Raw genomic sequence first — 14,641 nt, forward strand, 5'->3', positions numbered from 1 at the left:
AAAAAAAAAAAAAAAAAAAAAAAAAAAAAAAAATTGAAACCAACCATGAAAATTTATAAAAAAGAAATATAGAAATTAAATTTGGACATTTGAAATTAGATCAACTAATTTAAGTTTTTGAAACATAATATAAGTTTCAACCAAATAACATTATTGGTAAGTGAGTTTATTTCAGAATAAAATGGATTTTTGAAATGGATCCAAAATTAGTTCAGAATAAACCAAACCTACTATCATAGAACGAAAGAATCATGCTTGAAGAGAGGGAAAGGGGGAGGAATGATAATTAGGGAGCAAAATGAAAGGAAAACTAAGAGTCAAATCAAAGTGGTGGACCCTAAACAGAAATGCTCATCCAAGTCTTTAGTTTAAAGCAAACCAGAGGAGGCATCACATGGATATACCCGTTGTGATTTGTGAATGGGTAGTGTTTACTTTGCCATGTGATCCAAATTGTAGCTTTGTTCACAAGTTTTGTTTCGGCCTTTCACTAAAAAGAACGAAAAGTAGTTTTGGAAGTATGGAAAGCCTAACTCTGACTTTGTGCAATGCACTTCCCACTGTTTTCCTTTTCATTCTCTATCATATGCTTCAAGAAACTGACCCAATTACTTAATTTGAAGTCTCTATTAATAAATTCACGATTCTAACAGGAATTTTCACTTCAATTATTCCTAAAATGATTCCTTGGCCCTATAATTTCCATAAAATAATAATAACAACAACAAAAGACACCAGCATAAGAATAGAAGTACCATATTGAACTTCTATGATGATGGATTCTTTTTTAAAAATAACTTAATTAAATAGTTTAGTCTAATAAACTACAAAATTCTTCAGAACCCTCTTTTGATAATCCGTTTAATTTTCAATGTGTTTGTATGTTTTTTTATTTTATAATTTAGCTAAGATTTCATTTTAAATAAAGAAAAAATATATTGCAAAACAAATAAATCATTGGAGTCAACCACTTTATGTTTTGAAAAAAAACTTTCATTCGTCTCTCTCACTCTCCATTCCTATAATCAATTCCTAAAATGAAAACTGAAATAATGAAATTTCTGGACGCAACGATTCAGGAAAAACTGAAATGAAAATAAGTCGTACCTATCTCTCCATTAGTGACCGTTCAATCATGGTGGAACCAAACCAACCATCCATCAAATTCCACACCCAATTGAACTTTTCCAATTTCCGTTTCGTTCCATTACCCTCGGCTTAGGCTCTCAATATCTACCCTTATTTTTAATTGATTGTAATTTTAAAATTCCTAATAAACAACTTTTAAAAATACAGAATGAAGTGTATTAGCTCAAAATAAAGTTAAACATGAAAACGAATTCGAAAGTTAATTTAAGTACTTACATGACATTGTGAGCGGTCCATAGAATGCCGTATTGGTGGAACTCCTTGGTCGGGTCGAACCATAGCCGATACCGCTCCTCACGACCCCGGTTCGTGCTTCCATTTCCGTATAGATTGGTCTGAAACCTCCATGGCTTTCCTTCAATGTTCCCTAAAAACTCGAAGTCCAACTCGTCGTGACTCTTCTCGAATACGTCACCGTTCGAGGTCTGTTATGGGCGAAAAATGCACGAAAATGAACCAAAATTCACGGCGATCATCACAAGCAATCATGGAGGAGGATGAAAGAAAAGTTCTCATTCACATCATAAAAAAAGTTCTCATTCATTTCCTCACAATAAATGAATACGTTTTTCAGTTTCTCTGTTCGATTAAATAATTCAACGGTTACGACTTCTGTTTGACCGAAATTCGGGTAAAATTTTCCTTATTCAATACTCGCGGCTTTAACTTTTCTCAGCAACCAAACAATTAAGGCGTGATTAAACAAAACTTCATCTATCGCTACTTACGTAGAAGGCTACAACGATGCCAGCGGTGTAATCGGATGGCAATTTGATTCTCGCGCTGAAGAATCCATGTTTATACATCTTCGACGAAATGAATCCAGAGCCTGAAAAATCAATTAAAAAACCAGAGCAAAACACATACACACACACACACACAAATCAAACCGCAGAAATTCGAACCCGTACTCACTCATAAACAGATATTTCAGAAAATTACCGGTGAAGCGATCGAGAAGAAGGCGAACGGATTTTCCGTCAGGAGATCGAACAAGGTTTCCGTCGCCAAACAGAGGCGAGTAGCCGTCGTTGAAACGGATGGTAGTGACGTTGAAAGAAGCGTTTGCAACAGAATTAAAGAAACCAAAGATTATCAACATCAACATCAACATCAACATCAGGAGATTCGAACCTCCATAGCTACGCAGCCAAACATCCATACTGTCTCTCTCTGTTTCTCTCTCTCTCTCTCTCTCTCTATATATATATATATAAATATATATTTCTTCTGTGATTCTGTATACTTGTGTATATATATAAATATACAAGAAGAATCTTACTAAAAGAAGAGGACGATGAAGAGCAGAGAGGTCTGAGATTGAAAGCTTAATTATGTTTAGGAAGAAGAAGAAGAAGAAGAAGGGTTGAAATTGGGTGAAGGAGTTTCTGATGTGTTTGTTTTGTTCTTAAAATACTACTTGACGAAATTGCCCTTCCACGTTCGCGATATTTCGGGAGAGCCATTATTTTCGTGAGATGGATTGCATGAGTCGCCTATTTTCCATATTCAAACAATAAAATAATAAACAAATAAATAGAGAATAAAAATAAAAATATTGGATTGGACTAAAATTATTTTTTTATTCATTCTTCAACTAAATTAAAATTTTATTTCTATTTATTTTTTAAATTTTCAAAAAATGACATACTTATATTTAAATTTAAATTTTATTGATGATTACTTTATAAAATTTAAAATTTATTTCTAAATAATTCACTGACATCATAAATGGTTAAATAATACATATATGAGTTAATTTTTTTATTTATTTATAATATAGCTAATATCAAGTTTAACGCTCCGATTAAAACTTAAATTTAAATAAGAACCGTTTCTTTCGAAATTTAAAAGGCGAAATAAAAACTTTTAAAGATGAAAATAATAGTTTTAAAAACTTATATTAAGATTAAGTCTGGGCGTTATATTTTAAATAATTAATAGATATTTGTTTGTTTATTATTGATTATTACTTTATATATTAATAATTATCCATGCAAAATAAATTTATTAATGTTAAAGTCAAGAAAAGAGGATTTTGACGACGAAAAATATCTCTATAATTATATATATACAATCCCACTTTGGTAATATTATGTGTTTTTTTATTATTATTATTCTCAAATATCCCACCTTAATTAATGAAAATAATAATGATTATTCTCGAAATTAAAAATTAAAATCAATGGAACTTTAATATTGACAGGCTTTATGGAAAATTTTAGGAAAATAAAATAAGTGATTTTTGAGAAGAAGATAGTAAGGGAAGAAATTATATTTTTGGATGAGCTGGTGACCTTAATTTTCTTTATTTTTTTTTAATTCAAAAAACGGAAAATGACAATAATTTTTTTTAAAAAAATGGTAATAAATCTTTCTTGTTGAAATGCATGGTTAATGGAGATGGACAGGTGTTTCCATTTAATTAATATATTATATATTTTGACTAAAAATTATAATATAAAAATAAAATGGAAATAATTTATTTATATTTTGTTACAATAAAATGAAAAGGAGATGAGTTTGTTTATGACAGCACTGTGATTACCTACCAAACATAGGTTAGGCGCTGGACTTCATTATTATTTTTGGTTATTCCGTAGGTCATATTTGAGGAGTGGATGGTAAATTTCTCGAGGTAACAGGGGTATTATTGTCCCCGTGAAAAAGTTGAGGATGGGAATTTTGTAATTAAGCCATGAAAACAAGGGTATTATGGTAAAATTGTAACATTTGATTTCTAACCGTCTGGATACGGCGGAGACGGTTGAACGTTTCGATGGAGAAACCGTGTCAGAGACTAACGGCGTTTCTATTGGTTTCATGATGTCCTCATTCAGCTCGTTTAGGTTCCTTAATCTTTGTTGTATAATGTCCGAAATACCCCCCTTTTTTTTCACACTAGGTGAATTTTGCCGTTAAATTTAAATGAAATTATAAGTTCAATTTTTTCGCATCTATTTTTTTTGTCGAATAATTAAAATATTAGAAATTAAAATCTAAAAAAAATCTGTACTAAAAATGGTATTTAATAAATTTCTAAGCCTATGTTATCAAATTTCCAAAACTTCCATATTATTTATTAATTCAGATTTTAAAATACTTAAAAAACGTATAATAAATTCTTATATCATTGTATTTATTTTAGTTTTTTTTTTCAACATCATCATATACATACATATATATATAATTTATATATTTTTTCATTTTTATGTTTAATTTGAATACTGATTGACCAAATTTTATTTAAAATACATGAACGTAGTATGGAGTGAGAATGCATATCCTGTGGTCGAAAAATATGTCTTAACGACGTAAAAGAACCACTCTAAATGTTCTATACAATCATTTTACATTTTTGTGAATCAAAAATGCATAACATGTGAACTAACCAGCCAAACTTTTTCTAGAACATTCAACCTTCAACTCCATGAACAATTGGTGGCCCACAAGGGGGACAATCCTGTGAAAATCAATACACTTTACAAATAGCTACCATATAAAATAATCGCAAGGACGCAAGAGTTTTGAAGTAGCCTTCTTAGATTTGACATGGGGAGAGAAAAGAATCATCATTCAAGTTCCTAGTTTGATTTACGCAAGTGTTGGCCTTTGTCCAAGTCATAGGTACACTATACATCTTTGACAAAAACATAGCTAAAGCCCCTTTCTTCGCTCGCCATCACTGAATAAACCCGTTGCGGTAGTTACACGAGCACATGCTTCCAGCAACCTATCTTTCAGCTTTTGACAAATTGGTATTTTGATTCGACATAGCTCTCTGCATCCCAGAGGAATGATCCGAACGCAACTGCCTCCAGTACTAACATTGTCAGCCCGGAGAAAGTAACAGTGATCACTTCGTCGTTGAGTGTGTCAATCGAACCATCATCAGCTATCCGAATGTCTGGCTTTCCGAACAATGCCTGAGTCTGCTTTTCAATCAAAGATATAGCTTCTTTCGATCTCAATGTTGCATATTTTTGAAGTGTCTCAGAATCCAAATACATCACATAGGATCTCAATCTATTCGATTTGCCACCATCTGTATCCATAAATCCTACACTGTCACCGACTCCCTCATCATCAGGTGGAATCATGATCAAGGAATCGGGATCCCAGAGTTGATTTCCTGGTAATGACTCATCAAAGTCTCTGGTAAATGCTTCAGGCAGAGTTTTCATGGTCCTTTCAAGTTGGAAACGTTCATCAACTCTTTTAAGAAAGTATCCATACATTATAGAAGCTGCATATAGCTTGCCTAGTTTTATTTTGCTCATTTCAACAATGGAAGTGAGGGGGCCGTCAAATCGTTCTCCAAGTACAAGGGACAAGTGACTTTGTATCATTTCAAATGCTTCAGGAGAGTGAACAGATTCCAGTTTTTGCTCTTGGTTTGGCCAAAAATCAACCCTGCCAGTAGGGTCTGAGGTTTCAGTTATCTTGGGGATCATCGAAATGTCGTTCTCAACAAACTTTCCAACAATCAAGCAGTACAATATCTCTTCCAATGTCTTTCGCCTTTCTTTCTCTCTCACTTCAGCTATCCTCCTAAGTTCATTGATTCAACTACATTAGTGACTTCTCACGTAAAGCCAATAATAGCAATCAAGTGATTAATTGATAATTTGGTCGATGTACAAAACTTATTCCCATCTGTTGTGGACTAAGAAGCAAGGATACGGATATGAGATATAAAAGACGAAAACAATACAACATGAACAAGGAGACAGTCATTTTTTAAACATCTACGACATGTACATGGCAACGACACATTAATTAAAATATACATTTTAAGAAATATATATAATTTTTATACCAGAATATTTCACTCTCAAAGTTTATTATTTTGTCCTATATTATTATGTTCTATTTAGTATACTTAACAAATGCTAAACCTATGTTGACTTTGTCCAACTAGCCTCTAACACGCATCTATTGTGGTAATCAGTGTCGAAATGTGCCCAACAAGGGTCAGCATGTCCAACTGTTGGACACAAACAAACCAGCTAAAGTATGGTATTTGAGCTGATAGCTATAACAGCCACACTAAATTGCTGTTTCTTTTAAATCTAAGGGAGAGAAAATTGGCCAACAAGCAATTTCAAACATGAATATTCCAGCTTAATCCATAATCTTTCAAACAGCATATAGTTACTTAACACTATCTTTACTTAAGAACCTATAAACGTGATTTGTTGCTGAGAGAAAAGAAAGAGAAACACGCACTTACTTGTAGAGAGGATCTTGAGATGACGAAGAAGCCTCTTCTGTCTGCAAATCTCTCTCAGTTTGAAGGTTATCAAGTTGCTGATCAACAGTTGCAGGAAGTAAATGAGGATGGGATTGCAAAATCTGGGCCAATAACTGACCGACTGGGGATTCAAATTGAACAGGTGCAACTGGAAAAACATTTTGAGAATCACCTGAAGCTCTTATACTTAACCCCCTTAATCGAAATTTATCCAAACTAGATCCAGACTTTGGCATGTAAAATGATGAACACCCCTGATAAACAAGAGAAAGAAGGTAAAAAAAAAAAATTACATAAACAAAATGACAAGCTTGTCACTGCGCATCTGTGGCCAACCCATAAATAGATGGAAGTGAACAGTAATGCATATGGACATATGACGTCCTCCATACCATGCTCATGTATCAAAGCACAATTGTGTAATACTTTCCAACTTTGATTTGAGATTCTCTTCTAAACTTTCTCAATCCAATGCATTCGCAAAACTAATAAAGTCTCCCTTTCTTGATTCCCCAATACAATATCTTTGTACTTTACTTAAATTACTCACCAAAAATGAGGATCTATGTAAGCCAATTTGATAGCCATTCAGTATACATCAGATTCTTAACAAAAAAAAAACACTCCATAAAGTTATTATTTTAAGTAATTCCTCTTCAAGACACCGTCATCAATCTCGATTCTGAGTAATCCTACATCTTCACTAGGTCAATCCATAAGCTAACAAATCAAACATACAACACGGAGTATATATAATTCGAATTGTTGAAAAATAATGCAAGAAGAGAAAATAAACACAAGCGTGGTGGAATCGAAGCAAGGCTTCATAACCTTTCCCATGGAAGCTTTCAATTTGACTAGATTAAGTCAAATTACAGAAAAGAAAAGAGGAAACAGAAAACTCACTCTAAAGAATCCAGCGGAAATGGAATTCTTCGAATCGATAGAGGCATGACAGTGTCTCAGCTCGGACGATCTGATACCTCCAGCCGAGGGAAACACGACGGAAACGTCGCCGATTACACCCGAAATCTGCATTTTGTGCAACGTGAAGAAGTTGCTTAACAAATGAAGACCGACGATACCCTCGCGAGGGATAGACGCAGGATTACGTTTTTCACTAAGATTTTTCCCCCCACTTTGAATAATAAATAAATAAAACAAAATAAAATAAACTACAAATGTCAAATTTTAAAAATATCAAATAAATTATCTAAACTATAAAGAGTGTGCAATATTTTAATAATTAAATTTAAAAAACATATTTTTTGAAACATACAAGGAACACACACACACACAAAAAAAAAATAATAAATAAATAAAAAACTTGTAGTTTCAGAAATTTATTAAAAAAATAAAATTTTAAAATTTAAATAAAATGCAAAATTAAAAGCTTAAAAAAGTGCAAGTAGAAGCACTTATTTGCAGGTGTAAATCTTTTTATTTCAAATTATCTTCCAAGATTTAAAATATTTTACAATAAAATTATTAATTATCTGTAATAGATTTGCAAAGTTCATTTCCACATTTTTTTTTCTTAATAATTCATATATCGGTTATATTTTAATTTGAATTACTAAGTTTTAAACTTATTTAGTTGTAATTATATTATGAATCTATTTAATAAAATTAAATAAAATTCGACTAATTCAAACTCCTATCAATTTTCAAATGCTAGTCTAACCATAGTTCAGATCATACAATTTTAATTTCAAATTTATTACTATTTATTTCAACATAAACAGAAGTGAATTATTAGACCTTATTTGATCATGACGATCGCGATTATTAAATGTTACTAATACCGAAGGGTATTAGACTAGTTTGTTGAAATTCATAATTTTCTATCAAATGCTCATTTGTTTTGTTGAATTCAATATCCCACTGAGAATCAAGGCAGAGACCCCAAAAGTTGGAAATAGAACATCTTTTTCTACTTGAAAATGAAATGCATGTTCAGAGCACTGTTGGTTGTTGTTCTTGCAAAAGAACTGTAGAATCTTGGTGATGGAAATGCTGAATACAATTATGAATATGCTGCAACTCAAATCAATGTTCGAAAGCATAACGAAATGCCACGATTTCGACCTCAACTAGCACGAAAACATAATTTACAAGAAAAAAAATCAACTGACATGTTGCATAACACTCATCAAATATGGGGTACAAGGATACTACAGGGTGCTTCAAGGTTAAAGACGAAGCCTCCGTAAGAATGAAATGACGATCAACAGTGCAAGACGACGACGCAGGTCAGTTCTTATGAAATGTAAACGACAAGCTATGCAAGGTCAGGTTATGTGCCTGGAGCTGAATTAAGTAACTACGGTAGATTCTAACTACCCCTTGGTGAACTCGGTCCGGGATGTACGCTGAGGTTCTTTATTCACATTTTGGTCATCTTTGGTGGCTCTTGGATCTTCTTTTCCATCACTTTCTCCAAGCCTCCTCTGTAGAAAAGAAAATTTCAGGTGAATTATGAGTACAAGGTAAAATAATCTTCATTTGCATTAGTTTTCATTGATCCCCTTTCCTATCTGAGTCTATGAAAAGGCACTTCTATTCTGCCCTGAAAATCAAACATGGCTTCATATTTGGAGATTCAATCTTCGAGCTTGAATATCGAAACTATGGGGTCTTAAAGAAAGATGGAAGTGAAATAGCAAGGTCGATTTCAATGATGTCGTTCTTATTATACACGTACCCCACTCTTTTCTTTGCTTCATTGAGATAAATGGTAAAAATGTCTAGATTTCAAGTTATTGGCATCACCTTGAGAGAAGCATTCTCTGAAAGAAGTTGCTCGTACTCACTCCTAATCCTATCCACTTCGGACCTAAGACTCGCATTTTCCTCGTTCAAAGCTTCGGCACGATGAGAAAGCTCGTCACATTCAGCCTAAGTGAAAATAATAATTATAAATATATCAAGCAGGAAAATCCAATTAATTAAAATATGGCAGCATGAGTCGAGATCGTCCACTTTGATTATAAATTTACAAAATGCCTAATTACCTGTTTACGCAACCGAGACCTACGAGCAGATTCTCTGTTTGACTGCTTCCTTTTTTGCCTTTTTAGCTCTCTTTCATCCTGGATCCACAAAAAAACATGTAAAAACTCATTCTCTTCATCTGAAAACACTGAAAACTGGGAAGGAAGATATTTTTTTCTTCAAATTGATATTTGGTCAAGCTGGTTCAAACAAGCCATACGGGTTGATAGCACTTACCTATACTAAAGAATTATTTTGCATTAACACTGTAAAATCATGCATTACAATTACTCATTAGTTGAAATAGTACACCTGGGCCAGAGTATGAGAAGAAGAGGTTGAACTTATTCCCATTCATATTGTGGCCTAACACCAAATTCAAGTGTGTCCTTATCCTTTTTTTTCTTCCCTCCCCAATTCAAATTGTATTCAAGTTTCCATGTCCACAATGTAATTTTATCATTTTACATAATTAGTGAATTGATGTATGTGCATGTCTATATGATAACTTTGGATATCCGAGCCCACTCAAGCGCAATATTCGACAAAGTTGGACCAAACCTGTAACCACATCTGTGACTGAATGCTGTCCCGTGACCCAGCAGCAGCAGCTCCCACAACCGGAGCGGAAGGGACCTTCCCACCCAATGAAGGGACGGCAGAAGTTGTAGGAGTACCCCAATAATCCATTCCTATATTCAAATTTGTAGCAGGACCTGAAACAGCTCCAGAAGCTTGAATTGGTATTATGGACATTGTTTGGTTCACCAATGGATGAGCGAGACTATGTCCTTCATTCTGAGAACCATGCATTAAACCATTAGGAGTCCCTCCACCTGTACCAGAGCAAAAAAACTTCCTCATCAATATAAAAAACTGAATACATGGACTGCATAATAGAAAAAAGTCCCAAACCTTCTAAAGAATCTTTCCCAGATCCAGATTTTAGTTGTGAATCCTACAAAAATCAGTGAAGCTACGATAGATCAAATTACATGTGTCGGGACAGAACCCAAGTGGTACGAGGGGCCCCTCAAACAACAATAGGTTGATATATAACATCTACTGCAATCGTAAATGTAAAACAATAAAACCAAATAGATACAGACGCATGTTTACCCATCCTTCTCAAGTTATGGATATTGATTTTAACATTTCAGTAATATAACAGATAACTCAATATGTGATTTTCCTCCACAAATAAACTTTTAAACTCCAATTGTACATAACAATAAACACAATAAAACAGGAAACGGAATGGGCAAACTTGGACTTGGGCCTACCCCACGCCCTGCCCTCAAGAAATATGGAGGAATCGATAGAATAAACATTCACATGGTTATTGTAGCCGCAGAACGCTTACATTTTGAGAGTCAGCATCACTTCTTTCGCTTGAACCTTCACTTTCACTTTCAGCGCTGCACAGTGAGGTTCATCATCACATAAGCTAAATGTAAATGTGAAAGATGAGATGTAAAATTAAGGACAGGACAAAATATTCTTTAAAGTCAATGCAAACTAATGTTGTCAAACCTCAATACGACAGAATAAATAGACTGGAGTTCAAGTGTGCAGTAAGCGAAACAAGTTTACAGTTTCTTATTATTAATGAGAACTGAGAGAAAAAATCAAAGCAGAAAACAAGGTCGGCCAGTTGAACCTTTTGGAGGATTTAGAATGTATTATATTCTTGATACCTGCCCTATACGTTGCACTTGTGTCCACATAAGACCCCAATCACAAAAGTTAAAAGCAAGTAAATATGGAAGTCTGACCATCATGAATTGAAAGCACAACCGATCACAAATATATCTACATGACATGTCATACCTTTTAGAATAAACTCCATTAGCAGATGCTCCTGATGGTTTACCAAGCTCGTTGTTCTTCCCAGTGATCATGTTTAAACTTCCCAGACTTCCTTTCGATCTTTTAATTGGCAACTTTTCTTTCAGCTCAGAGGGCTTACCATCCCCTTCCATGTTGCCTGGTGTATTCCCCTATGTAAATTTTTTCCAGTCATTCACCCACAGTCCTCCTCAAATTGAGAAAATATGTTTTCAAAGACATAAGCCAGTGGAACTGAAAACTTACAGAAGCCTCAGCAATTCCATTTGGAGAAGCTATAGCAAAAGGACTGTAAGGATATGATCCCTGTGACAAGCATGGGATTCTCAGGTTAACATAATCCAAGATATAAGTAAATATAAACTGTAAACTGCAGGAAAAATAAATCTACAAAAAGTACCGGAGGAATAGGTGGATGAGCATAGATGCCACCATGGGGATACATTGCAACATAGGGATGTGGAGGGGTACCATAAGGGGGCATAATGGGCTGCATCAAACATTTAGAATATTATCTGGTAAAGAATGAAAAAATGTTTAGATGTTTCAGCTAATCAATAATTAAAAAAAGTGAAGCTCAAAAAGGGGATAATTCCTTATTTTATGGATAATTTCTTCTCCATAAAATATCTGACGCTCATGCCTATTTGAAATATCAACGATAATTTTGACAGGCTAGGCTGATTATAAAAAGGTATAAGAACATATGTAAGCATAACAACCAGGAATTCTTATACCAGCATAGAGGAACTCTATAACTACAATATTTACAAGTTGTAAGAAAATATTGTACAAAACAAGAGGACAACCTGTCAATAAAATATTTATAAGATGCTGGCATCTTTGGTTTTAAGCAAATAACCACATCACTCATGAACTTAATGTTGCATTTTAACATGATTCCACCAACGGTTCTCAAGTTCCAAGGGTGCGACCCCCATATGCAATCACTATCTCAAGAAGAATAAGAAAGTAATAAAAAGTGCACGTAACTTTCCTTGAGGCCCAAAAGTTGTAAAAATGAGACGACCACACTTTAGACACAATAAAGACGTCAAGAAGTGTATGAATCTAGCGCAATGTGAAATTAGATGAAGAATACCATCCATTCAATAAAAGAATATGCATGTGGTAATCACTACATCAACTAAATCTCTCCATACTTTTGGTCATTGATCCACTTTTCAGAGACCATCATCAAACATTAAAGTCTACCCCGATACACCAGGAGCAGGAGTATAAACCAGCTAGATTATCAATCTTGATAAAATTCCTTCTTGTAAGCCCAGACACTTTAAAGCATCAATCTGTGAAAATATTTTAAGAGATAGAAAGTACCCCTTTTATAATTACTCTATTAGTATTATTTGTGCCAAATGGAGTGTTTTTGTGTGAGCTCTCCTGGGTTTCTTTTGAGGAAATCTTGTCCTCTCTTTTGTCTTGCTTCTTTCTGCCCCCCTCCTCCAACACCCTCCCCTAAAAAAAAAAAAAAGGAAAAAGATGGGTGCCCCCCGGCTGTCCCCAGCAGAATCACAAGCTTCAATGAAAGCTCAGCTCTATAGCTCCACGCAATTTAATGACCCATCCATCGACCGTTTCAAGAGGAGAAGTGAGAACCATGTCAAACTTCGGCAAACGTTCTAATTAGTTATTTTCGGGAACAGCCAATCTCTCATACTAATTAACTTATCTGGCAGGAACAAGTCCAATTAACTTGTTAATACCAGCAACAAATTATTTTAACAACAAAATATTATGAAATAACAACAAAAATAGAAAAGGAAAGAGCAAGAACAGTCACGAGAAACTATATTGAGAACTTTAGAAAAAATGATGACCGAAAAACACCTTTGGCCTGAGTAAGAAACTTTTAAAATATGCTAAAGAGATTGCCCATCCAATGGAATACCTCAAACACCAGGAAAACAAGATACCAGCTAATTGAAAATTATGAAACTTGGAGCAAAGGTCAATGTTATATAAAGCAGCAGTCTAGCTACGGTACATACCTGTACCCCCCACATATATGGGTGTGCCTGGGGGCTTGTTGGCAAATATCCAGGTGGAGGTATTGGAGAATATGCCTAAAGGAAAAGAAGGGGAAAAAAAAACATGAGAAAGGATAAGAAGTAAACCGCAATGCATATACAATAGTGAACCATGTAAACTTGAGGCTTTAACAAAAAGAACCTGAAATCCTGACCATTCAGGATTAACAATGCCAGTGCTTGTGTTTGGAGACTCTTCCTGAAAGAACACAAAACTATACAAAATTTAAGAAGCAGCCCTGTAAGACAATTAAATTTGAAGGCTAAATCTCTCAGATATTGGAAACTTTAGAAAATCATGTCACTAGCCTCCATAAGATAGAAGTTTTGAGTGATAAGACTCAAACTTCATTTTGATCAATGAAGGAATAGAATGTTAGTGAATCAAAGATGTCTAAAATTCTAAATGTCTGGGTATTTGAATCCTAGTAACTGTGAATCAAGGTTAATTGTGTCTGTTTTGAAGAATTTATCCGCAGAAATTTTTAATGTTGGATAATTGTATATGCTTTGCAGGATTTGTCTTTACAAATATAATGAAATTGCCAATTGTTCCCTTGGTGCTCCTATGTTTAAAAAATTTCATAAATAAAATTATGGTTTAATTACAAGTTAAGTCCATAAACTTTCTAGTTTGTGTCTATTTGGTACTTGAACTTTAAAAAGTGCCTAATAGGTTTTTGAACTTTCAATTTTATGTCTAATAGGTCCCTTAACTTCAAAAATGTCAACAAGTCCTTGAATTTTCAATTTTGTGTTTAATAAGTCACTGACATATTAAAAAAATTTAAAAACTAAATAGCCTAATATATATAAAATTAAATTTTATGCCTAATTGAACTTTAAACTTCAATTTTGTGTCTGGTACATCCATAAATTTTAAAAAACGTCGAAGAGGAGAAGGACTTGTCAAAGTTGAGAGTGTAAGAACTTATTACACTTTCTAAAGTTCAGAAACCAAACTTTAAAACCAAACAGAAGCAAACTTGAAAGTTTAGAGACTAAACTTGTAATTTAACCTAAAATTAATTCATATAACATTAATAAAACATACAAGCAGACCTGTGTAGTGGCAGGCGCAGACTTGGATTCCTCCTTCGCTGATTTATTTATCTCACTGCCACCCATAATTCTCTATCAAATAGACGCCTCCTTCCAACAAAAAATTGAAATGTCCTACATTATAAAGAACGTAAATAATATCAGTTGTTTTTGTCCCACATTTTCACAATAGCAAAGCTATATAGTAGTCCTAGTCTTACTTTCCTTGATAACATAAAAGATCGACAACAAAAAAAACTCCTCTTTCTTTCTTTCTTTCTTTTTTTTTTTTTTTTTTTTTTTTTTT

The 14,641-nt window shown here is 33.7% G+C and overlaps 3 protein-coding genes across 9 annotated transcripts in view; all 3 read right to left on the reverse strand.

Annotated features, from left to right (window-relative positions):
• LOC111437395 (probable xyloglucan endotransglucosylase/hydrolase protein 30) overlaps window positions 1–2,507 on the reverse strand; it is a 3,664-nt gene extending 1,157 nt beyond the window's left edge. The window contains exons 1-3 of the mRNA XM_023075351.1: window positions 2,092–2,507; window positions 1,878–1,978; window positions 1,366–1,574 (exon numbers count right to left, since the gene is read on the reverse strand). Of these exons, the coding sequence (XP_022931119.1) occupies window positions 1,366–1,574; window positions 1,878–1,978; window positions 2,092–2,311 (530 nt within the window). The 5' untranslated portion in view covers window positions 2,312–2,507. The remainder of the gene's footprint in view (window positions 1–1,365; window positions 1,575–1,877; window positions 1,979–2,091) is intronic.
• A 2,030-nt stretch (window positions 2,508–4,537) lies between these two features.
• LOC111437477 (UV-B-induced protein At3g17800, chloroplastic) lies at window positions 4,538–7,529 on the reverse strand. The gene is made up of 3 exons (XM_023075473.1): window positions 7,310–7,529; window positions 6,383–6,657; window positions 4,538–5,700 (listed from the first exon to the last, which is right to left on the reverse strand). Exons 1-3 carry the CDS (start codon window positions 7,439–7,441, stop codon window positions 4,890–4,892), a joined length of 1,218 nt encoding a protein of 405 aa, XP_022931241.1. The 5' UTR covers window positions 7,442–7,529; the 3' UTR covers window positions 4,538–4,889.
• Window positions 7,530–8,408: 879 nt separating this feature from the next.
• The window catches only part of LOC111437451 (bZIP transcription factor 16), an 8,829-nt gene continuing 2,596 nt past the window's right edge, over window positions 8,409–14,641 (reverse strand). For 3 of the 7 annotated variants that reach the window (XM_023075428.1, XM_023075427.1, XM_023075430.1), the window contains exons 2-13: window positions 14,356–14,469; window positions 13,436–13,492; window positions 13,255–13,329; window positions 11,646–11,735; window positions 11,492–11,551; window positions 11,228–11,397; window positions 10,761–10,815; window positions 10,313–10,355; window positions 9,959–10,233; window positions 9,418–9,495; window positions 9,176–9,301; window positions 8,409–8,853 (exon numbers count right to left, since the gene is read on the reverse strand). In XM_023075428.1, coding sequence (XP_022931196.1) covers window positions 8,743–8,853; window positions 9,176–9,301; window positions 9,418–9,495; window positions 9,959–10,233; window positions 10,313–10,355; window positions 10,761–10,815; window positions 11,228–11,397; window positions 11,492–11,551; window positions 11,646–11,735; window positions 13,255–13,329; window positions 13,436–13,492; window positions 14,356–14,421 — 1,206 coding nt within the window. In that variant the 5' untranslated portion in view covers window positions 14,422–14,469 and the 3' untranslated portion in view covers window positions 8,409–8,742. Of the gene's footprint in view, window positions 8,854–9,175; window positions 9,302–9,417; window positions 9,496–9,958; window positions 10,234–10,312; window positions 10,356–10,760; window positions 10,816–11,227; window positions 11,398–11,491; window positions 11,552–11,645; window positions 11,761–13,254; window positions 13,330–13,435; window positions 13,509–14,355; window positions 14,470–14,641 lie in introns of those variants that run through there. The other 4 variants (XM_023075433.1, XM_023075431.1, XM_023075432.1 and 1 more) reach the window with 4 other exon arrangements.

The sequence above is a fragment of the Cucurbita moschata genome, unplaced genomic scaffold, assembly GCF_002738365.1.
Source record: "Cucurbita moschata cultivar Rifu unplaced genomic scaffold, Cmos_1.0 Cmo_Scf00063, whole genome shotgun sequence".
Lineage (NCBI taxonomy): Eukaryota > Viridiplantae > Streptophyta > Magnoliopsida > Cucurbitales > Cucurbitaceae > Cucurbita > Cucurbita moschata.

Bases quoted from the DNA above. Each gene is read 5' to 3' on its own strand.
- LOC111437477 (XM_023075473.1), bottom strand. From the start codon at position 7,441: ATGCAGATTTCGGGTGTAATCGGCGACGTTTCCGTCGTGTTTCCCTCG. The intron at 6,658-7,309 runs GTGAGTTTTCTG...CTTGTTTATCAG, and splicing joins TTTCCGCTGGATTCTTTAGA to GGGTGTTCATCATTTTACAT. The intron at 5,701-6,382 runs GTAAGTGCGTGT...CAATGAACTTAG, and splicing joins TCTCAAGATCCTCTCTACAA to GAGGATAGCTGAAGTGAGAG.